Raw genomic sequence first — 27,550 nt, 5'->3', positions numbered from 1 at the left:
TTTGGATTTGTTATATTCATTCTTATATATGCATGCAGACTCATATGATGAATGAATGAGGTTTTCTCCATCTAAAATGTCCTCTCACTTGCCCACATCCAAATTGTATCCATTCAACATGAGTCACTGTCTCTAACCCCTAGGAGACTAACTTGTAGTAGAAATCTTACTCTCTACAAGCATCAATTTAAAAGAAAGTTTTTTTAGTTCTATTATAAATTTAGTATATATTCATTAGAGAAAATATGACAACAATAAAGAGAAGGAAAAAAACTGCCTAGCATGTAACATTAAAGACACAATTGTGTATTGTGAATGACATTTATTTCCATAAATGGAAATAATGTCATCTCATAATCACATCTTATTTTTCTTACCCAATAAACATCAGATATATAAAAGGTCCTGTATCTAATATGGCTTGTTTCATCCTATAATAAGCATAGATTTAAGCTCAAAAAATACTTGCTGTTGAAATAATTTTAAAATGCTGGCTTATGCAAAGATTCACAGTATCTAGATTTCATTTTCAAGATGTACAGGAATACCAATGCCTGGATTACTACAGCTTCACAGTTAAGTGTTGAACTCAGGCAGTGCAGGTCCTCCAACTTTGTTCTTTTTCAAGATTGGCTTTTTTGATTCTTTGCTTTCTTTCTACATAAGCTTTTGTCAATTAAAAAAAAAAAACTGCCGGTAACTGATTTGTATTGCATTAAATCTAATGGTCTCTTGGGGGAGAATTTAATCTTAATTTTGAATCATCTAACCCATAAACTTGGCCTGTCATTGTATTTTTGGATTTCTTTCAGCAAGGTTTGCAGTTTTCAGTAAATAGATCTTGCATCTTTCATTAAATGTATCCATAAGAATTTATTTTTTATACTACTATAAATGCATTTAAAAATTTCACCCTCCATTTGTTTACTGATTTTTGAATACTGACCATTTTTCTGTGACTTTTCTAAATTCATTTATGAGCTCTAAACATTTCTGTAAATTCCTTTAAATGTTCCTGTATATTATGTCACCTGTGATTACAGATAGTTTTAATTCCTCCTTTTAAATCCTTATTAATTTTATTTCTTTTTCTGGCCTTATTGCACTAGCTAGACTTCTGTACAATGCTGAAGAGGTATGGTAAAAGGAAACCGGAGATGAAAAATGGGGAAAAAAAAAAACTACCTGTATACAACATTAAAGACATCTGATTTATTGTGAATAACACTTCTGGTATCTCACTTGGTGATCACATCTTATCTTATCCAGTAAGTATCTTATCAGATACATAAATGGTCCTTAACATGGCTTGTCTCCTCCCATAATACTATGCATAATACTCATTTATAATCCCTCAAGTTGAAGAAGTTTGCTCCATTCAACTGTGCTGAGTTTTGTGGGGTTTTTTCCTTAAATTATGAATAGGTGCTAAATGTAGTCAAATGAGTTTTCTCCATTTAGATAATCCTATGATAAATTATATCGACTGATAGTTGAATATTAAACCAACTTTGCATTCTTGGGATAAATCCTATCTGGTCATAATGTATTACACATTAAAATATTGCTGGATTTAATAGCCTAATTCTTTGTTGAGAATTTTATATATATGTTCATGGGGATACTAAGTCTTTAATCTCTTTTCAAATAATGTCATTCATTATCTATGATATGATAATCAGGATTTGGTTTCTTAAAATGAACTATTATCTATTTTCAGAGTTTGTGTAAGATGGGTATTATTTTGTCTTTAAATGTTTGAAGAATTGACCTCTGAAGCCATTTAGCTCTAGATTTTTCTTGGCAGTAAAATTTTTAACTACAAATTAAAAAAATTTTAAACAGATATAGGGCTAGTTGAAGATTTTGTTTCTTTTTATGTCTGTTTTGTAATTTATGTTTCAAGGGATTTGTGCATTTCATCCAAGTTGTCAAATGTATTGGCATAAAGTTGTTCATAACTTTCCTGTTAGCTTCTTGGTATCTGTAGGCCCTGTAGACACGTCCCCTCTTTCACTCCTGATATTATTTGTGTCCCTCTCCTTTCTTAATCAGTCTACCTATGGGTTTATCAATTTTATACACCTTTTCAAAGAATCAGCCATTGGCACCAAGTTTTTCTGTACTGTTCTCTATTTAGCTGACTTCCATTTTCATCTTTATTGTTTCCTAACTTCTACTTACTTTTAGTTTACTTTGTTCCTCTTTCTCTAGCTTCTTAAGTTGGGAGGTCAGATGACTGCGTTTAAACCTTGTTCTTTTCTAAGATAAGCATTTAAAGCTATTTCTTCTAATCACTACTTTAATCTTAAACCTGATGATGTGTTTTCATTTTAATTCAGTTGGAAACATTCTCAAACTGCACCTGTGATTTACTCTTTGACCTCTGGGTTACCTAGACATAATTTCCAAATACTTGAGGATTTTCTAGATACCTTTTTGTTGTTGTTGTTGTTATTGATTTCTAATTCTGCTATGTTCAGAAAGTAAACCGTGTGATTTCAATCTTTCAAAACTTACTGAGAGTTGTTTTATGGCCTAGCATATGGCATATCTCAGTAAATGTTCCATGTGCATTTAAAGCAATTATAGTTTCTACAGCTGTTGGATGAGTTCTGTAAATATCAATAGGTAAAGCCAGTTAATAGTGTTCAAATCGTCTATCTTGATTTCCTATTTATTTCATCAATTACTGAGAGAGGACTGTTGAAATCGCCAACTCTTAACTGTGGATTTACCGATTTCTCCTTTTAGTTCTGTTCGATTCTGCTTCGTGAATTTGGAAGCTCTGCTGTTAGGTGTATACTCACTTGAATTCTTTTGCCTTCTTGATCAGCTGACTCTTTTATTATTATGAAATGTCCCTCTTTATCCTTGTAATATCCTTTGTCCTAGAATCTATTTAACTGATACTTACTTATATATATTTAACAAGATAGTCATGCCAGCTTTCATATGATCTGTGTTTGTACATATATTTTTTCCATTCTTTTACTTTCAATCTATCAGGATCTTTAAAGTGGCTTTAGCTTTCTAACACTCAGATTAGCATATAGTTGGGTGGGTCTTGCTTTTTTTTATCGAGTCTGACAAGCTCTTCCTTTTCATTCAAGTGTTAATCCATCTACAATTAATGCAATTACTGACACAGCTGGGTTTAGCTCTGTCATCTTGCCATTTGCTTTGTTTGTCCCATCTGTCTTTCTGTTCTTTCCTCTTGTCAGACCAAGTACAAGAATACCTCATTTTACTGTGCTTCATAGATACTGTGTTTTTTACAAATTGAAGGTTCAACCCTGTGTTGAACAAGTCGATCAGCACCATTTTCCAACAGTATCTGCTCACTTTGTCACTTCGTCACATTTTGGTAATTCTCACAGTATTTCAAATTTTTCCATCATTATTTTACTTGTTATGGTGATCTGTGATCAGTGATCTCTGATGTTACTACCATGACTTGAAGGCTCAGATAGTGGGCAGCATTTTTAAGCAATTTTAAAAATTAAGCTATGTACATTGTTTTTTAAGACATAATGCTATTGCAGTTAATTGACTCCAGTATAGTGTAAACATAACTTTTATATGCACTGGGAAACCAAAAAATTCATGTGACTCGCTTTATCATGATATTTGCCTTATTCTAGTGGTCTGGAACTGAACCCATGATATCTCTGAGGTATAATTGTATTTCTCCTCCATTTGCTCTTTAGCTACATCTTTTTTGTTGTTGTTACTCCATAAATTATAATATGTAACCTTATCAGTCTTGTAACCTTAACTTACCAGTCTATCATGAATTAGTATGTTTCTTACTACAGTGGAATAGTTCTATTTATTCCTCTTCTCATCTTCTTCACCATTACTATGTATTTTCCTTCTAAATGAATTATAAACCTCAATGCATTTTTTTACTGTAAATAAATTCTTTAACCTTGTAACTTTGAACCAGAGAAAAGTTGTAAAATAGCACAGAAAGTTCCATAAACCTCTCCCCTAATTTCCTCTGATGTTAACACTTTCTATAACCATATTACAATTATCAAAATCAAGACATTAACATTGGTGCAACAGTATTAACTGCAAACCTAACTTAAGTCTCACTAGTTTTCCCCCTAATGTACTTTTTCTAATTCAGGATTCTACCCAGCATCCCACCTTGCCTTCATTGTTATTTCTCCTTAGTCTCCTCTAATCTGTGATAGTTCTTCAGTCTTTCCTCATTTTTTTATGAACTTGTTACTTTTGAAGAATACTGGTTAGTCATGTTGTAGCACATCTCTCAATTTGGGTTTGTCTGAAGTTTTCTCATGATTAGAATGAGGTTATACATTTTTGACAGCAATGCCACAGAAATTATGTTGCATCATGTCAAGGGGATTCATGATATCAAAAGGTCCTATTACTGGTAATGTTAGCCTCAGTTAAGATGATGTCTGCCAGGTTTCTTCATTGTGAAGTTCTTTCCCTTTGTAGTTGATAAATATTTTAGAAAAGATACTGTGAAACCATGTGAATATCCTTTTCTCCTCAAACTTTCATCCACTGATTTTAGCATTTGATGGATGAATCTTACCTCAGGCAATTATTACTATGTTGCTCACCTAATGGTAATTTTTTATTTCCCTCTCCCTTCTACTAATCACAAAACTGCCACTTTTGTTACTCTGACAATGTCTTTATTTTGCCACAGTTTTGAAGGATATTTTTGCTGGGTATGTAATTGTAGGTCAAGAGTTTACTTCCACCCCACCTGCTCCAAAGACCTTTAAGATGGTCTTCTGTTGTTTCTGGCTTTCATTATTTCTGATGGAAAACAGTGGTAATTTTTATTGTTTTCCCTGTAGGTAAAGAGTCTTTTTTTCTCTGGCTGCTTTAAGATTTTTCTCTTTACTTTGGTTTTGAATAATTTGACTCTGATAAACTTCAGTGATTTTGTGTTTATCCTGCTTGACATTCATTGACCTTCCTGATCTGTGGGTTGAAATTTTTTACTCAAAATTGGAAAATTTGGGACCATAGGTTCTTTGAATATTTTTTCCTCCCATTTCTCTCTTCTCCCAGGGTTCCAATCACACACGTTAGACCACTTAGCACTGTCCCACAGGCTCCTATGGCCCTATCCTTCCCATCCTTTCATTCTCTGTGCTTCACTGTGGACAGTTTTTAATTGTCCTGTCTTCAAATTCAGTATCTTGTTCTGTAGTGTTCAATCTGCTGAAACTCTAGCAGCTGAATTTTTCTTTTCTGATATGTATTGTTTCACTTCTAGATTTTTCCCTTTTTGTTCTTTTTAGAAATAGTTTCCATGTCTCTGCTGAGATTCCCTATCTGTTCCTTTGCTGTAGGCACCTTTTACTCTAAATCGTTAACTTCAAAGTTTTTGAGGCTTACATGTAAGCACTAATAAAGTAGATCCCAGAGTAGCTCTTACTTTAGGGATAGAGTAGTCCTTTCCCTAAATCATAACCTTTCTGGGGTCTCAAATGAATGTTCAGATAGGTCTTTCTGAAGTAGCTGGTCAGAACTCCTGTTTCCCAGCACCATGTGGCCTCTGAAATATCAATTCAGCTCATAATTTCCCACTGTGTTTTGCCAGGACTTGAGCAGTGGCGTACCAAGGGAGAAAGTGACTCACGCCAGCCGGGAGTAGTATTTTATCTCTGACACTGTTTAGAATAGCTGGCACAGAATGATTTTTAGTCTGTTTCAGTGCTCTTTTAAATTTCTCTAAACATTTATCTCCCCTTATTCCTTGTACCTAAAGTACCCACACCTCACCATTTCTTCCCTGGTATGCCCTCGTCTTGTAGCTTCTTGCCCTGTGCATATGCAGTGCAGCACTGTAGCAAAGATGGAAAAATGCAAATTTCTAGGGCTCCTATCTCTGTCTAGTTCTCTTCTTTCTCATACCCTGACCACAAGCCTAGCCATTTCAGTAGCCCCAAAGTCCAGTCTCCGCCTTCTCCAATTTAGTGCTATCAGTGTGCTCTGCTAGATCTCTAAGGTTTACCCCACAGTGTGGAAAAGGCTTCCAGGTAGAAGGCGAGGGCACCTGTGTAGCTCACTTGACACGTTCTCCTTCTTTCGGGGATCACAGTCCTCTACTGTTTGCTTGTTCAACACCTGAAAGCAGGTGCTTCAGATGCCTTAGCTAGTTTTTGAGTCGTTTACGTATGGAAATGGTCTGTTCTAGTACCAGTTATTTAGCCAAAACTCAAAGCAGAAATCCATACCAATGGTATTTAGGAAAGGCACTGCAGTCCTATTTTATACATAAAGTTAAAATAATTCTTTTTCCAAAATTCACCACAAGAAAGAATTCTTGTAAATTCAACTTGAACTTCAAAACCTACCAGAGTTCAAAACAGGCTCCCAGACACACAAAAACTTTGTGCCATCTTTTTGCTTCATAAATAGACAAATGATTTAAAATAGGCTGAGTCCCTTCAACAGTAACAAAAAAAGTGATGCTAACAGGTTGATCACCGTTGACCTGCATGATTATCTCATACCTTGTAGAGTTTGAGAATTGTTTTAATGCATTCATGTACAAACTTGGTCTGCTTCTGAAGACTTCCACCATACAGTGCCACTAGTTCTTCATTGAAATTCACACTGAAGAAGTCAAAGTGGTACTTGAAGTCAATGTCTTCTGCTTTTCTAAGTGCAATAGAGCCAATAGAACGAACTGCAGAGGAAAAGGGCAAAGTGCACATTAAGCAAAAATTTTTAAAGCTTCATCTATTTTTGCACATTCTGAATATAAACAGCCTATTTCAGGGTGACATCCTTAATAACATTAATCAGAAGAACCAACTAACTTAGCAGTTGTATGTCTTGTCTTTAAATAAATAAAATTTAATGGTTCATTCATTTTCTAGCTGCTTCTCCTTCAGTAGGGGCAAACAATAGCTAAAAGGGAGGGGAAGGATTCCTAGAAGAAGCTGGAATTTTGTCACACTTCAGGATTTTAAGAATGAGAAAATTCCTACAAGAAATGTCTGCTCATCACAGTGGTTCAGATACTCACGCTTAATTTGTCTCTCTTCCTTACTCATGATGTCCAATCATCAGTAAATCCTGTCATGCTCTCCCTTCTAAATATATCCCCAATCAGGGCTTCTCACTATTTCCACCACCACCTTCCTATCCCAAGCACCACCATCTCTCGCCTGAACTACTCTCACAGTTTCCTAAATGGTCTCCCTGCTTCCACTGTTTTACGTTCTGCTTTGTAAACCCTTTCACAGATTTGTGAATTGATTATATTATCTGGCACACTAAAAGTTGCAGTATATGCTTTAGTAAACAAAATGTTTGTCATTCCATTTTTTAACATATGTAATTCGTGTACTATACAATTCATCATATAAAGTGTACAATTCAATGATATTTTGTATAGTCACAGAACTGTACAATCATTTCTGCAATCTAACTTTTGATATTTTTAATCATCCCATAAAGAAAACCCTGTACTCACTAGCAGTCACTCTACATTCCTATTCTCCTCCTAATCCCTGGAAAGCACTAATATGCTTTTGGTCCCTATGTATTTGCCTATTCTGGACATTTCTATAAATGGGATCAAATAACACATAGTCTTTTATGATTGGCTTCTTTTACTTATAATGTTTTCAAGGTTAGCCACACCATAGCATGCAATTCATGTATCAGTAATTCACTCCTTTGTATTGCTGAATAATATTCCATTACATGGATATATCACATTTTATTCATCCATTCATCAGTTGATGGGCATTTGGATTGTTGCTACCTTTTAGCTCTTATGATTAGTGGTGATATGAACATTGTATACAAGTTTTTGTATGGATGTACGTTTTCATTTTTCTTGGGTAGATACCTATAGTGGAATTACTGGGTCATATAACTGTGTTTAATATTCTGAGGAACAGTCAAACTTTTCCAAAGTGGCAATATCATTTTATATTCCTACCAGCAATGTATGAGAATTTCAATTTCTTCACATTCTCAACAACACTTGTGATTACCTTTTAGATTACAGTTACCCTAATGGGTATGAAATAGTATCTTATTGTGCTTTTGACTTGCATTTCCTTGATGATAAATGATGTTTAGCATCTTTCCAGCTTCTACTCTTGCCCCTTTATAGCATATTCTCTACACAGCAAAGCCAGAATGATCATCTGTCAAAAATAAATCACACTTACCAGACTGGTTAAAATCTTTAAATCTGGCAATTCTAATATTGTCAAGGATATGGAACAAAGGAAAGTATAACGAATGTATTGTTTCTAGGAGCATAAGTTAACATAACCAGTAAAAATAAAAGGATACATATAAACTGTGACATGGATTTGTGCTCCTAATGTATATATCTTGCAGAAACATGGGCTTATGTGCTCCAAGGTAAGGAGAATGTTCATTATCGTAACTGCCAATAAATGTAAACAACACAAACGTCCAAAGACAGAATGTTTAAACTACGGCATAGTCATACAACAGAATAATACAGAGTCAGGAAAATGAATTAATCACAACTCACAACAACTTGGATGAATTTTAAAAACAATGTTAAGTGGAATAAGCCAGACACAAAACAAAACATGCTAAATGACTGTATTTATACTGCAAAGTTCAAAAATAGCCCCACATAAGCAGACTGACTTGAGATGCAGACTTAGATGCTAGAACTATAAAGAAAGTCAAGAAAATTATTATCTGAAAGTTAGAATTGTGGTTCCATCTAGAAAGAAGGGAGAGAATTTTAATCAGGAAGGGGCACAGATGTGGTTTCCAGGGTGCTGATAATCTTCTATTTCTTGATTTGAGTTTTGGGTGTTCACTTTTATAGTAATTTTTAACTGAATATGTTTGATGTCTGCACTCCTCTCTATATGTGTGTTATATTCCAAACACAACGATTAATAATAAACAAAAAAAATTAGAATACACCATTTCCTACCCAAACCCTGTAACAGTTTCCTATCACACCTAGATCAAAATTCTAAGTCTCTTCCACAGTTTTTGTGATGTAGCCTGTGGCAACTTTGCCATTCTGATCTCTTTCCAATTTCTCTAGTCTCAGTGGCCTTGAATGCCCCAAGCATGTTCACACCTTAGTCCCCGGCTACATTCAAGCCTCTATGCAAATGTCATTTCCTCATACTGGCCTTTCCTGGCCACTTCATCTACACTAGCCTCCTCTTGATCCCGTTTATCCTTTATCCCTTATGCTGGCTTATTTCTTTCTCCTGACAGTACTGGTATACTTACTTGATAGCTGTCTTCCCAACAAGAAAGCAAGTTTGATGAAGCGAGGAACTCACTCTGGCTTGGTCTGTTTCGGATCCCTAAGATCTAGAATACCGCCTGATCATGGCAGGTAAATAATATTTGTTAGCTAAATAAACATGTGAGTAATAATACTACATGTCGAAATAATTCTCTTCTCATTATATAGAAGAATATAACATTTAATAACAAAAAAGGGAGATTTATCTGAAATTACTTCCACATCACTCGACTATTTCACCAGAAAATAACTGCTGTATCTCCAAGCCAATATTCAGTCTGGAATCTGTACATCTAACTTCCCTACCTGACCTTTCAGAGTTCCCTTCAGTATTTCTAGATCTAATTTAAGTAGTTCCAAAAGAAAGAAACCAATCTCTTCTCTTGTTCAGCATAACATAAACCACTGATTTACTACTCTAATCAATGCCTTAGGCTGTTTTCTGTACCCTCTGTTTCTAACATAAACCTCTTTCGTCTGACTCCTGAATCCCTGTGTCATCCACTTATTCCACCCCACTCCATCTTATTCTTTTTCCCTACTTACTCTTTGCGAGGTGGTCTTCAACTATCCTATGTGTTCTCACAGGCATTTCTCTCAGACAGAACGTCGCATCTGTCTCTCAGTATGCCCAGTGTAGTACTTAACACAGAGTATGTGTCTGATAAATTCTTCAATTGAGTTTTACAGCTTTCAAATTTTACTTTTGATACTTACCTTGCTTATAACTTCCAGCATTACCAGGAAGGAAGAGAACAGGAATACCCGTCAAAGGGAGAATTTTGTGCTCTTCAGCATAGGATCCTTCCCCATAAAGATATAATTCATATGCGGGATAGCGTTTTGCCAGTTTCTTTGGAAGTTCTATTTTCTACAGGAAAAAAAAAAGCAATTTCACTTTAGTCAGTTTTATTAATACAATTCAGTCTCACTGTACCCAATTTTAAATCATACAAATTTGAAATAGTGCAATATAAAAATACTAGATGAAAAAACTACATGTAATGCACAATTTCTACTTTTAGTTTATATATATGAAGCATTAGTCTTGAATTACGTGAGTTTTGAACCACATAGTCTTCAGAAAAGCCTAAAATGGCACTACCTAAAATTCTAAATAATACAAATTACTCAAAATAGCCACTAACAAGAGAAAAATACTGGTATATGTTAGCAAGTTCCATGTTAATGTAATTGGAAATGCATTTAACTTAGTACCTGTTATCAATTATACTTAGAAATGATAAAAGCTTTCCATTAACAAATCAATTCTTTTTTTGCTATTTTAAACTGTTTTTTAATGTTTCTCCTTTTACTGGAATATATACCGAACTATATATTCCAGATGTTATATCATTCAAAGGAAAGTTAGTTTTTTATAATGCAGCTTTCTTAGTATGCTTTGACCTACAATGTGCTTAACAAATTAATTTGAACCTATAGCCACGTCTTGATCAAGAGAAGTACATTCTTCTCACCAAAAACATTCCAATGAACTAACATCTGTTTCAGTTTTCATGGAGCAGGTGCATGGTTTGTCAGTAAGCCTGAAATTACTCTGAAATTCATATTATTGTATACCAAATGAGCCAGTAATTCACATTATATTTTTTCAGCAAATATAAATTAAATCTTAAAGTCATTCCCAAAAGGTAGGCATCTATAAAAGTGGTAGTAAACTATGAGCTCTTCTTCTGCTCCTTTTTTTTAAGGACAGAAACGATTAAAAATGAAACCAGTTACATTGAACAGATTTTACTTAAGCTGACATCAATAGATTTAATGATCTGTCAGAAATGCACAAAAGCTTGATAAAAATTTTAACTACTGAATGAATTTTGAAAACTGTAAATGGTAATGACTACTGATAAAAATCACTGTTCTAAAAAGTAGAATTATGATCATTCATGCAAATTCCTGAATATTCCTTTGAGGATATTATCATAAACAATCTGTGCCAGTAACACCATGAAAATATCTTGAGACTGAGAGCTTATTGTTTAAGATACTAGAATCTTTATCTCCTCAAGTACTCAAAATACGGATATACCAACATCACTATACTTAATATGTGTGCATGTATTTCAACTCACATTAGTCCCAATATTAATTACACACAGTATACAATAAAAAATAATGTGGTATTTTGTTTCTCTAGGTACAAATTAAGCAAAGAGAAAATGTGAGAGAACAAGGAAACAGTTATCTTAACTCCTCTCAATTTAGTATACCACTTGATATAACGGTACAAGCATATTAGATTTTTTTTTTTTTAGGACAGTAACTAAACAAAGTTCTGAACTAGTTGAAAATTAACTCAGAAGAATAATAATTATCAAACATATCAAAAAAGAAATAGTTAATTCTTTGGAAACAGAAAAACAAAGGAATATATTTGATGTATTTCATATATACTATTATTAAAGCAATTTCATAGTGAGAAAGTATACATTTAAAAAAATGTGAATGCATATAACATGGAGTAGAAAAAAGTATAAAGATGGAAAAAAAGAATAGAACAAAAATAAAAGGTGGGAATTGTAGTCAATGGCAAAACTTGCATTTCCAACAGAATTCAAGTTGGGAGTGACTGGCCTGAAAAGACAGGAAGAGTATTGGCTAGACTGAGGACAGAAAAGATGGAGGCATATAAAAAGGATGCTGATGAAAAAAAAAAAAAAAGCAGCAGCAGCAGCAGCAGCAGCGAGTCAAGGGATTTAAAAAGAAAGCATTTATAATAATAGACTCCAATATATTTTAAATTGATTATTTTATACTGATTATTTTTTAAATGAGCACCCTCCCCACGAAAAGACTTCCAACAGCTCACAGTCCACACTGCTATCAAGAAATAACCTTGTTTAAAACGTATACCTTATTTGTTTTCTCACTGCACACACAGATGATAAAAGAGAGGCCCTTTCAAACCTGAATGTAATTATTCTCAGCTGCTTCCTTATTATTTATACACGCCATCTTTTTAATTTTGTAATATGTTCCAAAATTTAAGATTCAATAGGGTTTATCTTGAAAAGGCTCTCTCCTACCCTCGGTCTTTTAGCCTTCCAGTTTCCTACCCAGAAGGCAACCAATGTTAGTCTGTGGTTCCAGAAATATTTTACATGTACACAAATACAAGCAAATGTGTTTATAGGTTATTTTCTCCTTTTCTATCTCCATAAATGATAACATACTATACACACTGCTTATGCAATGTGTCCTGGTGCCTTCTCACCTTCACAAAAGCTATTCTTTATTCCTACAATTTTCTTGTTCCTGCACTTTATGAACTATATACGTATCCTCAACTGCCCAACACATAACCTCTTCTCTGTAGCTTTGACTACCCAAGACGAACATGGCTGCTCTCTTCTGTAAAGAGCCTTGTACACAGTCCTATAGTAAAATTATGACATTTAGCACATTATATTTTAACTATCCATCTCATTCCTGTCTCCCCTATTGTATTCTAAGAACATAAATTTAAAGGCACAAGGTCTGGTTCATCTCTAATTCCCATTCACCTGTACCAGTATCTAGAATATATATGACAGAGTAGTCATTAAATAAATGATATGCCAAATAAACATCACACTTAGCACAATACCTGATTAAATTTTCCAATATCAACGCTTCCTTTCAGAGTGCAATTGCCAGGTCATATAGCCAAAGAGAGCCGAACAAATTACTGTATGAAAAAATATAACACAGGTGTTTTCTTCTTGAATTCTACAATTTGCCTAAAACTGTTTGCTATCAAATAAAAGCTTTGCCTTGGTGTCATAAGGCAACAGCTGTAAAGGATAATGTATATTTTGCCTGGTAGGTTGGTGAGATGTTCAGTTAACTCTGAATAAGTGAACTAGGAAAATCAAAGGTAGACGATTAATAAAGACAATCAAACAATTTTCAATCCAAAACTTAAATTTTACAAAGTTTCAAGTTCCTGTCCCACATTTTGTTTTTGAAATGGAGAATAAAATTAAGCGTGTTTCAACTACCTCTCAATGCCTTTAGAAGTCAGCTAATGACTATGCAAATGAGCAGTACGAAAGAAGAAAGGCATCAAGAACAAGAAGAAAATCCAGCTAGGACATCCCATATGCTGGATATCAACCTGTGAACAATTAGAGCATACTACATACTATAATTAAAAGTAAGCAATATATAAAATATGTTTAGAACATTTTAAACAAGACTATTGGTTCTTAATAGAATGATCCCGATTGTCCAGAAATCTCACGAATCATATTCAAAATGACTCATCTCCGTGGCCAGGTTTTTACTGTATTTGTAAAATAACATGACCCATTGCGTACAATAAAAGGACTAAGAGTCAAATATAAATACTGCAGTGAATAAACACTTCTTACACCACAAAAATAAAAGTCCACTAAAATTGTGTATCAAACAGTCCAGCCACTGTAGTTATCACCACACTAACATATTAACAGAAGTGTAAAACCTCAACAAAAAAAACCCAAAATAACTAAATACAGACTATTCAACAACAAAAAAGCAAAATAGCTCTTCTGCATTAGCTACACTAATTTTCTGTGTTTTTCCAGTCAATTTTATGAGGCATGAAGTGCATCTGTGTGAGGTCCATATGCTCTGTAATTTCTACGACTGCAAATATTAAAATAGCTTCAATAATAGTGGGCAATCTAAAAATAAATGCGAATTAGTACTGTATTGTTCCAAAATGATTTTATTTTAGCCAAACTTCTCAATGCTGTACAAAACCAAAATGACCTACTTTAATCTATTGGGAGTTGCCTAATTACTAAGCCATAGAAAAATGAAAGATTATAAGGCTTCTATTTTCAGTTTGAAAAAAATCTAAACTAAAAGACCACAACTTTAACCATATACAGCTACCGATAAACATAAACCAACATACTCAATTAGATATTAAGAAACAATAGTAACATTAAAATCTGCTTTCAATAGCATTTAATAGCAAATGCTTCCACTTCCTTACAAGCATGAATACAAAACCAAGGTAAGGATCTCAAAACAAATGAAATCTAAACGCGAATTTTGCCCATGGGAAAGGATGCTCTTCAGCAATTTAAATCGTAAATAGTGTTAAGACCTAAATAACTGCATAATCAAATAATAGGCTCCTCCATAAGGACCTGTACACAGGAGCACTCAAGTTCTGCATCCTGCACCTTAAAGACAAAATGTGCTACGGTTTTAAATGCATTTTATCAATATGTATTATAGTACATATACTTTTTAAGGTAGGAAGTTACCACTACAATATGTATTCCATAATTAGGAGATGCATTTGGAAAGAAAAGAATCTTTCGGGAGAAATTTCTTCGGAGGGCTGTGTAATTTGTCACCTCCGCCTTACAGCTGGCCATGAATGAAATTCTAGAGTCTACTATGCTTAACTGATAAAGCGATTGTGATTGAAAATAACTCAAAATGGAACGAAGAGGGTGGGCAGAAAGATGGAGAGAAACAAGGGCCAGGTCTCTCTTAAGTTGCAAACACGGTGAGAAAACAAAAATAACACCATGAAACAGATTTTGTATGCAACTGGTAAGAGGCGACATGCATAAACACAGGCATGCCTGTACACGCACGGACCCATGAGCTACAAACAGGAGGCTCCGCAAAACCTTCACAGGAGGGAACTGCACTAGTTTCCATGTAATTATTCATAGGTTAGCCTTTCACACAGGTAAAACCCTTTAATCTCCAAGGCAGTCTTGGGAACTCTCGGGCCAATACACGCTCTGCAGAACCTCGGTTCCCTTCTAGAAAAGCCAGAGCCGATGCGCAAATCACTGGGCGGGAGGGGAAGTATCTCGGCGCGTGGGAAGCAAAGGAGGGCCGGGGTACCTGTTAGGGCAGGAAGGCGGGGAGGATGGGGTCTGGGTTTCGGGAGAGGGGCTGGGATTGCGTCTCTGCGGATGAGGGACATTGGGCCCGCCGATTCTCAAAGAGCCAGGGCCACGAGAGGGGCGGAGGGGCAGGGGAGCGACCTCGAAGAGGGAGGGGAGAATGCTCGGGGAACCATCTATCAAACACCCCACCGTGAAGAGAGGACACAAAGGGCAGGTGAAGGGGGCCGCGGGGGGCTGCGGAGTCTTCCGGGACGGAGAAAGCAACGAGACGAGGTTAGGAGAAGGCGGCGGGAGAGGCGCAGGGAAAGCCACAGAACAGCCAGGCAGAAAGGGCCCGAGCCTGGGAGCGCCCAGGTGGAGAGAGGGCGGAACCTCACCTGGTACTCCGGGTACTCAAACATGTAGCTCATACTGCACTTGTTCTCCTCGAAACCGAAGAAGACGTCCCACAGCCCCAGGGTGGCCATGAAGACCATGAGGGCATAAAACGCCAGGTTCCAGAGATTGACGGAGTGGAGGAACATGGTGCCGCCGCCGCCGCGGGGTCGCGAGCCCGGACCGAGAGCCGAAGAACGCCCGGCTGCCGGCGCCGGAGCGAAGCCCGAGCAGCGCGCGCCTGCGTGGACGCCCCCCTTGTCCGCGCGCCCGCCGCTCAGTGCGCCTGCGCGCAGCTTGTCCGCTCGCCTCCCGCGCAGCGCCTAGCTGGGAGAGCGGAGGCGGCGTCTGCAGCGAGAGCGCGAATCCGAGGGCTGGGAGGGAAGAAAGCGGAGTCGGGTGGGCTGGAGGGTGCGGGGAGAGAGGGGAGGGCGCGAGGAAAAGGAAAGGGAGGGAAGGGCAATGAGAGGCAGGCTGGGAAAGAAGAGGTGGGCGACTGGGGGAGGGGGGGCGGATGTCGCGGAGGCGAGGGGAGGGGAGGGCTGGCGGTGGGTGTCGGGTGGGCTAACCTGTGGAGGGAAGCGATTAATGATGGTGAGCGGACCGGGCGGCGGCGGGGGGCGGGGGGAGACACACACCAGAGCCCGGAGACCATCGGCTGTCACGTCGCAAACACCTTTCCTTGTGCAGTTTACAAACCCTAGCGATTCAATTTCGAAACGCCTCAGGCCTCCTCAATTTCGGTTCTCCCAGCAGTGGTAGAGCACATTCACAGTTCTTTGGACCAGTTAGCTTGAGGAGGGAACAAATGGCTTTTTCTCCCCTCCCTGACCGCCGACGTCGACCCAGTAGGAAACATCGCTTAAAAGCACCGGCTCATGAAAAGCAACCAGCAGGTCGACAAGATTCTGGTCTTGGTATAACATTAAAGCCCGAATCACAGAAAGCATCGTTAGTCTTTAAGTAATGTTACCAAATTTTTCCGTTGACGCTGACGCCCCCAGTAGGTATCTTCGTGATCAGTTTGTCTCTGACTTGCCTTGTTCCCCTAGAACCTCCACCTCTTAGGAAATTGGTTCCACACTAACATTAACGTGTGAAGGCAAATTCGCTCAAGCTTCCACTCAGACTCTCAAGTGACTTAATTCATTTGGAAGAATTTCGGTTTGGTTTTGCATGGGGAGGGGAGGGTGGTGAAAAGCAGCTGAAAAACCATTCATATCACGTATTCAAAATACTGAAATGTTAGGAGTTACAAAGACACGGTAGGCACCCTTTAGAGCTGACCCAGCAGTGGATGGTGTGTGTTTGTGTCTCACTGCAAAATTCTTAGATTATTGGCACTGACTGAATTTCATTTCACTTGGGCTCCAGTTTTTGGTTTCCGTTTTTGTTTTTGTTTTACTATGCAGGGGAAGTTGGGCTATGACACATAAAATCAAATAATTTTAAAACTAAAAGGAAGCTTATGATTTATCGTATACAACACCCTTACATTCAGATAGGAGAGCACCTGGGGTATGGAGTGGAATTAGGGAGGAGTTAGTTTGGAAGATGGCAAATCATTTGGGAAAGGATTTAAATTATACATAAAAAGGGAGCATACACTGAGTCTGGGAGCTGGAGAACACCACAGGCAAGATATCTGCTCCTTGTTTCTCCTAGCGTATCATGACCAGCACAAATAAACCGAAGGTGAATCTATATTCTCTCATCTGTTTATCCCAGTGCTTCTTAAATTCAGGGTACATACAAGTTACTTGGAGATTCTATTTTAAAAAAAAAGGCAGATTCTGATTCAGTACTTCTGGAGTGGAACCCAAGATTCTGCCTTTCTAATAAGTTCTGGGATGATGCCAGTGATGCTGGTCAGCGGACTGCAAATTCAGTTGGGAAGATCCATCCTTCCCGATGACTCTGCTACGTGGAGAAAAACCTGAACCTGAAGATGACAGTGTTTACTCTTCTGGTGGCTTTCATGAGCTCCGGCAACCTGTTGCCTTGATTGTCCACCAGGAGTGGAAGAGAGAGTAATGGATTCTATGTCTGTAATCGTTCTATTCCTTTTCACTTCCTTGTTTCCTATCTACCATTATCCCTCTCCTGGCTTTACTTTATTTTATGTCTAACCCAACCCTACTGAGCATCACTTAACCACCCTCTGCCAGTGCTGTCAACTTCCTGAACTCTTGTCTTTCAATCCCACTCTGCTTATAAACTTCTAACCTTGGGTTGATAATAGCCTGGCTCTGAGCTCCGACACCAGTGTATCTGAGCACTATTGGAGAAAACGACACAATCATTTGAATTACTTTTCGGAAATACCTTTATACATTTCTGGTCAACTTCCTCTCCTGTCTTCAAACCATCTCTTTTTAGGCTGTCTACACTAGCTTGTCTTTCTCTTTTAGCAGATTATCAGTACATAATTTTATCTTCATATTCATATTCACAGAGATAATTTTGATTTTTAGGTGCACATTCTTTCAACTCTTCATTCCCAAGTTCATCATCTCTATCCGGTCCTAATTCAGTTATTACATCTGAAGTGCTTGGAACAATGCCTGGCATGTAGTAAGCATTATTATTGTTATTACGATGTCATTAGAGGACATCAAAAGCAAATCCCTCTAGTTATGTTTTAGTTCCCATTCCTTCTTTTCTCTTCAGGAAATTAGTTCTATCAAAATAAAATCTCTGTCAGTCTCTCTGATTCTGTTCTCTCTCCCCTGAAACATATAAATATGCTTAGGTCTTATTAGTTTTATTTTTTCTTCCAATTTTATTGAGATATGTTTGATGCAGCAATTTTAAGTTTAAGGTGTACAGCATAATTATTTAACTTAGATATATCATGAAATGATATCTACAGTAAGTTTAGTGACCATCCATCACCTCATATAGATACAAAATTAAAGAAATAGGAAAAAAAGTTTCCCTGTAATGAGAACTCTTAGGATTTACTCTCTTAACAACTTTCATACATTAACATACAGCAGTGTTAATTATATTTTTCAGGTGTACATCACATCCCTAGTACCTTATTTATAATCGGAAGTTTGTACCTTTTGACTACCTTTGTCCAATTCTCCCTCCCCCAACCTCTGCCTCTGATAACCATAAATCTAGTCTCTTTGTCTATGGGTTGGTTGGTTGGTTTGTTTTTGAAGTACAATTGACCAACACTATGTTAGTCCCAAGTGTACAATATAGTGATTCAGTATTTCTATACATTTCAAAATGATCACCATCTGTCACCAAAGACATTACATTATTATTGACTATATTCCCCACACTGTACGTTTCATACCTGTGACATTTATTTTATAACTGGGAGTTTGTACCTCTTAATTTCTTCTATTTCCCTCATCTCCCCATTCCCCTCCCTCTGACAACCACCTGTTTGTTCTCTATATCAATGACTCTATGCTTTGTTATGTTTGTTCATTATTTTAGATTCTGCATGTAAGTGAAATCATACAGTCTTTGTCTTTGTCTGTCTTATTTCACTTAGCATAATACCCTCCAGGTCCACCCATGTTGTTGCAAATGGCAAGATTTCATTCTTTTTTATGGCTGAGCAATATTCCTGTGTGTGTGTGTGTGTGTGTGTATCACAACTTCTTTATGAAATCATCTATCGATGAGAACTTAGGTTGCTTTCATATCTTGACTATTGTAAATAATGCTGTAATGAACATAGGGGTGCATATATATTTTTTGAATTAGTATTTTCGTTTTCTTTGGATAAATACCCAGGAATGGAATTGCTGGATCATAGAGTAGTTCTATTTTTAGTTTTTTGAGGAACTGTTTCCCATAGTGGTTGCACCAATTTACATTCCTACCAGCAATACATGAGGGTTCCCTTTTCTCCACATCCTCACCAACACTTGTTAGTTGTCTTTTTGATAATAGCCATTCTGATAGATGTGAGGTGATGTCTCATTGTGGTTTTGATTTGCCTTAGATCTTATTAAAATAAAAAGAAAAATATTTCCTGCAACTATCACCTGTAGCTCTTGGCCTCCCATCTCACTCAGGGTTCTTAAAGGTTTGGCTTTTTAAACTTAAAGTAATGCAAACTTTTATTAAGGACAAGACCATATTATAATCATTTGACAATCACCCTTAACTGAAATATTTAATATCAGTATTTTAGAAAACCTTTTAGATTTGCTTAAGCTCCCCTTAGTTTTTTTCTGTTTTATTTACTGGAGGCAAAAACTGTCCTCTCAACACATAGTAACCACTCGCATATTGCCTCATTTTGAATACAGGAAGAAAGAATCATGCTGTTTGGTGTGGGAATTGATTTGTTTTCTAAAATTAATTTCAATAAATTATACTGGTCTCAATGTACCACCCTCACACTACTGGTTTTAAAATAAGCTTTATTTCCTCTTCTTCTTAAAAAAAAACTATATAATTGGCTCTTAGAAACTAAAATTTATTCCATTCACTTGGTTTAAAGCTTTTTCTCAAACTTGTTAGTTTTACCTCCTAGTACTTTATATGTAATAGGCATTCAATAAATATTTGTTTTTATTTACTTGAAAATAAGTCAGATTTTAAAGATTACAGTCATAAAACCTCACCTTTTCCTTGATGCTTCAAAGCTTAGAAAGAAAACATAATGCCAGCAACTCTGTGGCTGCCAGCTGTGTTTCCAAGGAAACAGAGAATAGATCATCAAAAACAAAATAAGGATTTTCAACCTGATTACCCTTTTTTCATCAGTTCAGTCTCCATTGCTGCAAAATGAAAGGCAATATAACCTCAGCTTTGCAATCCAGATTTTTAATTCTGTTAGTGCTCTCTCTCACTATTAAAACCAGGCAAAAAATTTAATCTCTGGATTGTATGCTGGTTTTCTCATAGAGAGTTAAACTCGTTCAAAAGGCTGAAGAATGCCTTTTGACTATAAAGCACTATGTACATTTGCTGAATAACGTAATATGTTTTAACCTCAAAGCTCTGAAATGTTTAAATTATTGAATCTCAGATTTACCATCTCTTGGGAATAATATAAGTAAGTAATGAGAATTTATAAGAAAAGGATAAAGACTTCTAGAATGAAATGTTTTATTTAAAGAAATAAGAGAGAAAGGACAGAATGAAAAAATGATAGGAGACAAGGGAAAATAATTGGATTTCTGTTCAATAGAGCAAAATACCACTATAACATTGTTCTTTGTTCCACAGATTTGCATCTACTGTGGATAAAATCATGATCCGGAAAAACACAGATGGCAATAGATAACAACAGTGTGGTTTAGCATTATTATTTTACCTAGTGGTTCTGTGTATTTTATAAAAGCAGTATTTCTCTCAAAACAACACATTTTACACCTTGAGCTTACACAATGTTATGTATTAATTATGTCTCAATAAAGCTGGGGGGTGGGGAGGGGAAGCAGTATTCCTCTGTTTAAAAAATTTAGTTAAAGCCAGAGGATTCTCTTCAGGGTGAAGTGTACAATAGAAACCTGCTTTAATGGAAGCACAGTTTACGAGGCTTTAGATGGCATATTAATATTTTCAGATAATGAATACTGAAATTCAAATTAATGGGAAAGAATGATTAATGTAATCAGTGTTTGGGTCAGTTTTCTGGTTTTATGTATTTCCCCCAAAGGATTACAGCTTTTCAAAGGCATGGGCTCCACGAGGGTCTTGGTCATTTTTAATACCTATGCTCAGTACACAGCCTAGTAATTAGAGGTTTTCTTCCATAAGCATTTTTGAATAAATTTTTCTTTTATATTTACTAATACCTTATATTTTAAATAAGGGCTTTAGCTACATTTGGGGCTTTTACTGTGAAATGCAAAATTTGTGGTATTCCAACACATTTTGATTGTAAACACTAATAGCCAAAGTAGACTACTTATTGTAAAACAACTCAATATTTGGAAAAGTTTATGAAAAAGACTTGGAGAGTAAAATATTAATTCAAAATTTTAGCTTAGCTAACAGAAAAGACTTTATATTAAAAGAGAATATAGCACCAACATGTAAAACGAATGTGTACTTAACTTGAGAATAGTAAGGCACATAAGAAAAGATGGTGAGTTTTGGCTAAAGGACATGTTCATGTATTTAAGCAAAATATGGAAATTGGTAAGACCTATGGAAATATTAGCAAAGGATCTGGAAATGTGTCCTCTTCTGTATTTTGAGGAGGTTGGACTAAGTCAAGAATCAGAAGACTTTCTGTAAAAGGCCAAATAATAAATATAACTGGTTAGTTGTATAAGTTCACAACTAACAGAACTTAAGGACCATCATCTTTCTATCTGTCAAAGAGGCTAACATGATGTATGGCACCAAATGGACACTCAGAAATATTGACTTAAAAGAACTGAGGAAATCCTTAAAAGAAGAGATGAGTATACTTTACTTACTACCTTTTAGTATTTTCAGGAACTAGGGAGTCCCTCCAAGGGAAGCACATTTCAGTGAAGGCAGTTTCTGTGGGTTGACTTTGAACCCCTGTCACACCTGTGGTCCAGAGCAGCTAACCCGCAGATGTCTGTTTTTCTGTTTAGTGGTTCTTCCTAAAGCTATGTGACACTGTACCCCTCTGCTACTGCAAGGCTTACTGCAAACCTACAGCTGCTGCCACGCTTCTTAAGTCCTCTCTCCCGGGCAGCTGCCTGCTGCTAAAGCCCTGCTTCAAAGACCCCAAGAAATGAAACACATGGAAAGAGTCTAGGCTCATTTGCTAGATGTTGCAGAGACCAACGCTGAGGTGGGTACACAGAAAGGTCCCTGTTTCTGCTGTTCTCAAAACCCTCAATTCAGTGAGTCACATTATAAAGGCTCTAGGAGATCCCCTCTGAGACATTCTGTGTGACTAATACCCATTTGATGCTTTAAGCAGAGCCAGAGCCAGCAGAGAGTCTGTCTGGGCGGGGTTAGCCTAACTTTCAATCTGTTATTTCTTTTCTTGTATCTCGTGGGTGGGTCACATGCCAGGGGTTTTGGGCTGACAGGTATGTACTGGTGCCCATGTCTGCTCAGGCAAAGCCAACAGCTCCTACACTCCAGTGCTCCTGACTTACCCTGACACCTTGCCCGATGGAATATGACAGATCTCCCTTCCTCATAACTGGTGCTGAGATATGTCCCTTCAAGCAGTCTGTGAAAAGAATCTAAAAAGTAGGGGCAAGGCTGAGGTCAGAAATTGAGGAGGTGACACGTTGCCAAAGTGTAGTCAACAAAAGCAGAGTGAGGAGCAGAACAAAGTCAAGGAACCAAGACAACAACCAGAGGCTTCAAGTCTGAACAGAAGAAAAGGAAAGAACAAGAGTCTAAGGAGCAAGATGAAGATGACTGCCAGTGGGTGCCGGCAGAGAGACAAGAGCGTGGAACAGAAAATATACTTGTAGTCAAGTTGACTATAGAACATTCCAATGTAGTCAGACACCAGCATGTTCTGGAAGCCCTAGATATGCCTCTGTGGGCCTGGCTGCTACCATTCCTCATCCATATCTATCTCTCCATTCTAAACATAGGGAACACTTGTGGATTAATGGTGCTAATATCATGTGTAAAAGTGGGTGATGATCCTCAAACAGATATGTATACACTCTTGTTCATAGCAGCATTATTCACGGCAACAAAAAGTAGAAGCAACCAAGTGTCCACTGATAGATGAATGGATAAACAAGATATGCTCTGTGTATGTGTGTATAAGTGTATACACAATGGAATATAATTCAGCCTTAAAAAGTAAAGAAATTCTGACACCTGCTACAACATAGATGAACCTTGAGGACATTGTGCCAAGTGAAATAAGCCAGCCACAAAAAGATAAATACCATCTGATTCTACTCATATGAGGTTCCTAGAGTAGTCAAATTCCTAGAAATAGAAAGTGGAATGTGGTTAGCAGGGGTTGGGAGGAGGGAAGAGTGGGGAGTTATTTTTAATGAGTACAAAGTTTCAGTTTTGCAAGATAAGAAGAGTTCTGGAGATGAATGGTGGCTGTGGTTGCATAACAATGTAAATGTATTTAATACTACTGAACTATACACTAAAAAATGGTTAAGGTAGTAAATTTTATATTATATGTATTTTAATTTTTTAAAAAAGGGTGATTGCTTTCGAAGATTATCACTTTTCATAGCAATGGGTAACTGGTATGAATTATACATAAATTCTGTCCTTAAAGCATTTTCAGTTTGAGTGAGAAATCTAATGATTCTTGTTCTCAGGAAAGAGATAGTACAGAAAGATATTTTTAGGAATTTTTAGAATTGCTTACAAATGGAAGTGTCTTCCTTTTGGCACCACCAGGAATTCAGTACTTTTCTCCCAAAACGATAGTTTCCTGAGGAGTAATTAATAGCCCATCCTACTCTGAGAGAATGCGGGAGAGGAAGAGGAGGCAGATTAGGGCAGTGTGTCACAGAGAACGCAGTGTGCTCAGGAAAAATCGGAAAAGAAAAATAGAAAAAAGGGGGAAATGGAGATAACGGTCATGAAAAGTAGAAAGCAACATAAAATCTGAAGAAAAGAAGAAAATGGAGCAGCAGCTCTCTACTGAAGTCTATCAACCCCCAGCAGCAAGCATCGCAACAGGGACAGTGAAACTCTAAGGCACGATGATCTGACAGCAGAAGAGCTGGATGGAGAAGGCACTGTGGGAGCAAAACTGTGCATGGACCTCAGCCCCCCTCGACGCATGAGCTGCTGTAATCCTCTGTAGGAGATAGGACACCTAGCAACATCCATATAATTTCTCTAGAAAAGTGCTCCTTTAACTTTTGCATGCATCAGGATCCCCGGGAAGGCTCGTAAAGATAGAGAATGCTGTGCCCACACCCAGAGGTTGTTCTTTAGTAGATCTTGGTTGGGAACTGAACTTTTGCATTTCTAACAAGTTCCCAGGTGATGCCAGATGCTATGGGTTTGGGGCCCACCCTATAAGAACCACAGCTCTAGAATTAAAAAGGTATAGGATATTAGTGATTGGTTGCATAAGTTTGGGGTTTTTTTCCCTAAATGCTTAAAAAGGAAGGCCCAAAGCAAGAACTGTAGTAAGAGACTGTACTGAAAATATTTAAATCCAGGTAGGTAGTCTCTGTCCACCATTTGGTCTCTTGATGCAGTGGTTAGGAGTGTGAACTCTTGAGTCAGACAGACTTGGACTATGTCACTTTCAAGTAGCATGCCTTTGGGCAAGTCTCTTAACTTTTACAACACCCTATTTTATCTCTAAAATTAGGATAATAGAGCACCAACCCAATGGAGTTGTAGCAAGATTAAATCATTGATGCATTTACAAGGACTCAGCATGGTACCATGGCACATGGTAAATGTAGTAGGCATTTGTTCTCAGTGACCCCACATCCCTCTCTGCTATGTTTGTACTTGTCCCAATTACCTCTTTGCTATTGTGTATTGCCTTTTGAAATCTGAATCTTAGGAACAAAGCCAAGACAATAACCTACTGCACTGATCCTCCCAATTTACCATGGAAACCGCTTCATCCTGTGGCAGGTAATTGATAGGAGAACATATAACGATATATAGTGTCTTTATAGAAATGTTTAATCCTTGAGTATTCCCTCCAGTGATTACTTAGAGAAGGAGAAAGATAACTCCAGGGGTTTCCTGAGTGAATTAATTGGTTTTCAATTGCAATATTATTCAGTATCTTGCATTCATAGTACTGTGTTAGAATTGTTGCAAGGGAAGCAAAGGGTTTTCGTCCTTTAATTTGTGATGAAAAGCTGAAGCCAGCTGACAGTATGAAATGCAATTTTTAAAAATTATCTGTAAACTCAATAAAGATTATTAATTTAGGAAGATAATAATTTTAATTTCAATAAAACAATGACCAATTTTAGTTCTCTTCTGTCGAGGATGTACTTACAATAGTTAATGACTGGGTTAATCAATTCTCTTACATATGCAGTCCTCCCTTGTTATGCGTGGGGGATAAATTCCAGGGTGCCCTAGGGATACCAAATTCTGTGATGCTCAAGTCCCTTATAGCCAGCAGCCTTGTGATTGGTTGAATTTGTGGATTCAAAATTCGTGGATAAGGAGCGCCAACTGTATCATGAGGGAATACTCTGGACTATGACTCAAGGCTAGTTTATATGCTATAACCTCTTAGGGGAATGCAAATCTTTGCCCCCTACAGCTGCCCCTTAATCCCTTAAGAAAACAAACTCTGATATGGTTCTATTACATAAGCACACTCCCCAGGAACATACAAGAGGGCTATGTGCTCTAAGTGTTGGAATTTGGGGGTGGTTTTGTTTGTTTTCTAAGCTTTGCGGGGGGAAGGTAATTGGGTTGGTTTGTTTGTTTTAACAGAGGTACTGGGGATTGAACCCAGGACCTTGTGCATGCTAAGCACACACTCTACCACTGAGCTGTACCCTCCCCCTTGTTTGTTTTTTAATGGCTCCTCTTACTATCTTTTGGATGGCTTCATGTAGCAGACAGCTTTAGTTGCTACCTGTAGTCCTCTCCTTCTTGCCTTAGGAACTGTCCTTTCTCTTGCACATAGCCCTATGCTTCAGGGAGGCCAAACTCAGTTCCAGCTCTGTGAAGGGAAGGGCAGGGGTGGTATTTCTTCCTAGATTGGCATGTGACAAGGGCTTGTGAAGGTATGTGAAATGCGGGCAAGTTTCCCAGACATATGGGAAACTCTCACTCTCAAAAGGGGCACATAAGAATGAAGTGAGGTCTTCTTCTGCTGGGCTTCTTCATATCTGCATCTGAACTGGGAGAAGGGGCAGCAATCAAGTAAGTAGGAAGGGAGCTAGCCTAAAAGATGGAAGGCTAGAAGGATATAAAAATCCCAAGAGCATGGTGATGCTGCTGAGCTGCTAAATTCAGTAGCCCGAGAAGAACCCTTCCTCAGGACTCTGCTAAATAAGATAGTAAAATTTCCCTATTGTTTGACCTGTTTTAAGTTAGATTTTTTTGTTACTTGCACACATTATCCTAAGTCATCTGTATGATACCAGTCCTTGACTGAGTGAAGTATTCAAAGAGACTGCTGTTCTCAAACCCATCATGGTGGTCACCTTTGTTTGCTCCATGAGAAAACTAACTCCAGAGGTTTCCTGAGTGAATTAATTGGTTTTCAATTACAGACGGAAACTGACATACCATTTTGCTTACTGATAAAGCAGATACTAGAGAATGTGGCTTATGTCTGTGAGAAAAACTGAATCCCAGAATTAGACTGACACCTCACTCAGGCATGGACAATCACTGGCTGCCTACATAGGGGCTGGTCTTGTAGCACTGCGGCTTGGAGACACGAGTGCTTCCCGTGGGCAGATGGCCCTCAGGAGGAGGAGGGCAGAGTGGAAGCTCTGATTGCTCAATTCCTGCTCCCAAATTCATGGATAGGTCACTTCTCCTTCTAGGGCAGAGTATAGGAATGGAAAGAATTACACCAATTGATGTCCTTCCAACTGGAAGAAAACATCAGGAGCGGGGAATAAATGATTCCGCTAAAGATAGCCATTTTTAAGTTAAAGAAAATAAATTACCCCCACAGTGGTATAGTCATTTTTACAGAGAGGGGTGTCTGGCTTATAGAGTAATTTCTACTGCAATAAGGTGAGGCTTTGCTGGCTTAAGTGACATGGGATGGAATGTGGCAACAGGTGAATCTGGAGGCTCCAGACCATCAAGAATGTATACACTACTGCCTGGCATTTTAGCCCATCCATCACAATCTTCCAGAAACCTATTTTTTTTAATTATTAGCAATTCTTATTCCTATTACTGTTTTTTAAAAAATCTTTATAATCTTGTTAATAATTCAAACAAAATGCTATAACTTGAAAAGCCATAGTTACTCTCTCCACCTCCATACCAAATCACTTAGTCCTACTCACCTGTGGAATTTTTTTTCATTAATGGAATATATTATAAGACTATCTCAGCAATACATACAGGTATCAACATTTCCTTTCAAATTTATTTGAGGTCTGTAAAATCAGAAACAGATCTGTCTTATATCCTTGGAAATCTGGTATTTGTTTTCTAGTGTGTG

At 37.4% G+C, this 27,550-nt stretch overlaps 1 protein-coding gene across 2 annotated transcripts in view; it reads right to left on the bottom strand.

Moving 5' to 3' along the window:
- PGAP1 (post-GPI attachment to proteins inositol deacylase 1) overlaps window positions 1-15,774 on the bottom strand; it is a 69,492-nt gene extending 53,718 nt beyond the window's left edge. For both annotated transcript variants that reach the window (XR_012072828.1, XM_006215994.4), the window contains exons 1-3: window positions 15,516-15,774; window positions 9,992-10,145; window positions 6,513-6,688 (exon numbers count right to left, since the gene is read on the bottom strand). Coding sequence is in view for 1 of the 2 variants with exons in the window: in XM_006215994.4 (XP_006216056.1) it covers window positions 6,513-6,688; window positions 9,992-10,145; window positions 15,516-15,662 (477 nt within the window). In the remaining variant the exon portion in view is untranslated. The remainder of the gene's footprint in view (window positions 1-6,512; window positions 6,689-9,991; window positions 10,146-15,515) is intronic.
- Between the last annotated feature and the right edge of the window lie 11,776 nt (window positions 15,775-27,550).

This window comes from Vicugna pacos, chromosome 5, assembly GCF_048564905.1.
Source record: "Vicugna pacos chromosome 5, VicPac4, whole genome shotgun sequence".
Taxonomy (NCBI): Eukaryota; Metazoa; Chordata; class Mammalia; order Artiodactyla; family Camelidae; genus Vicugna; species Vicugna pacos.
Note: the sequence above shows the minus strand (reverse complement) of the source record. Positions and strands in the feature narration are given on the sequence as shown.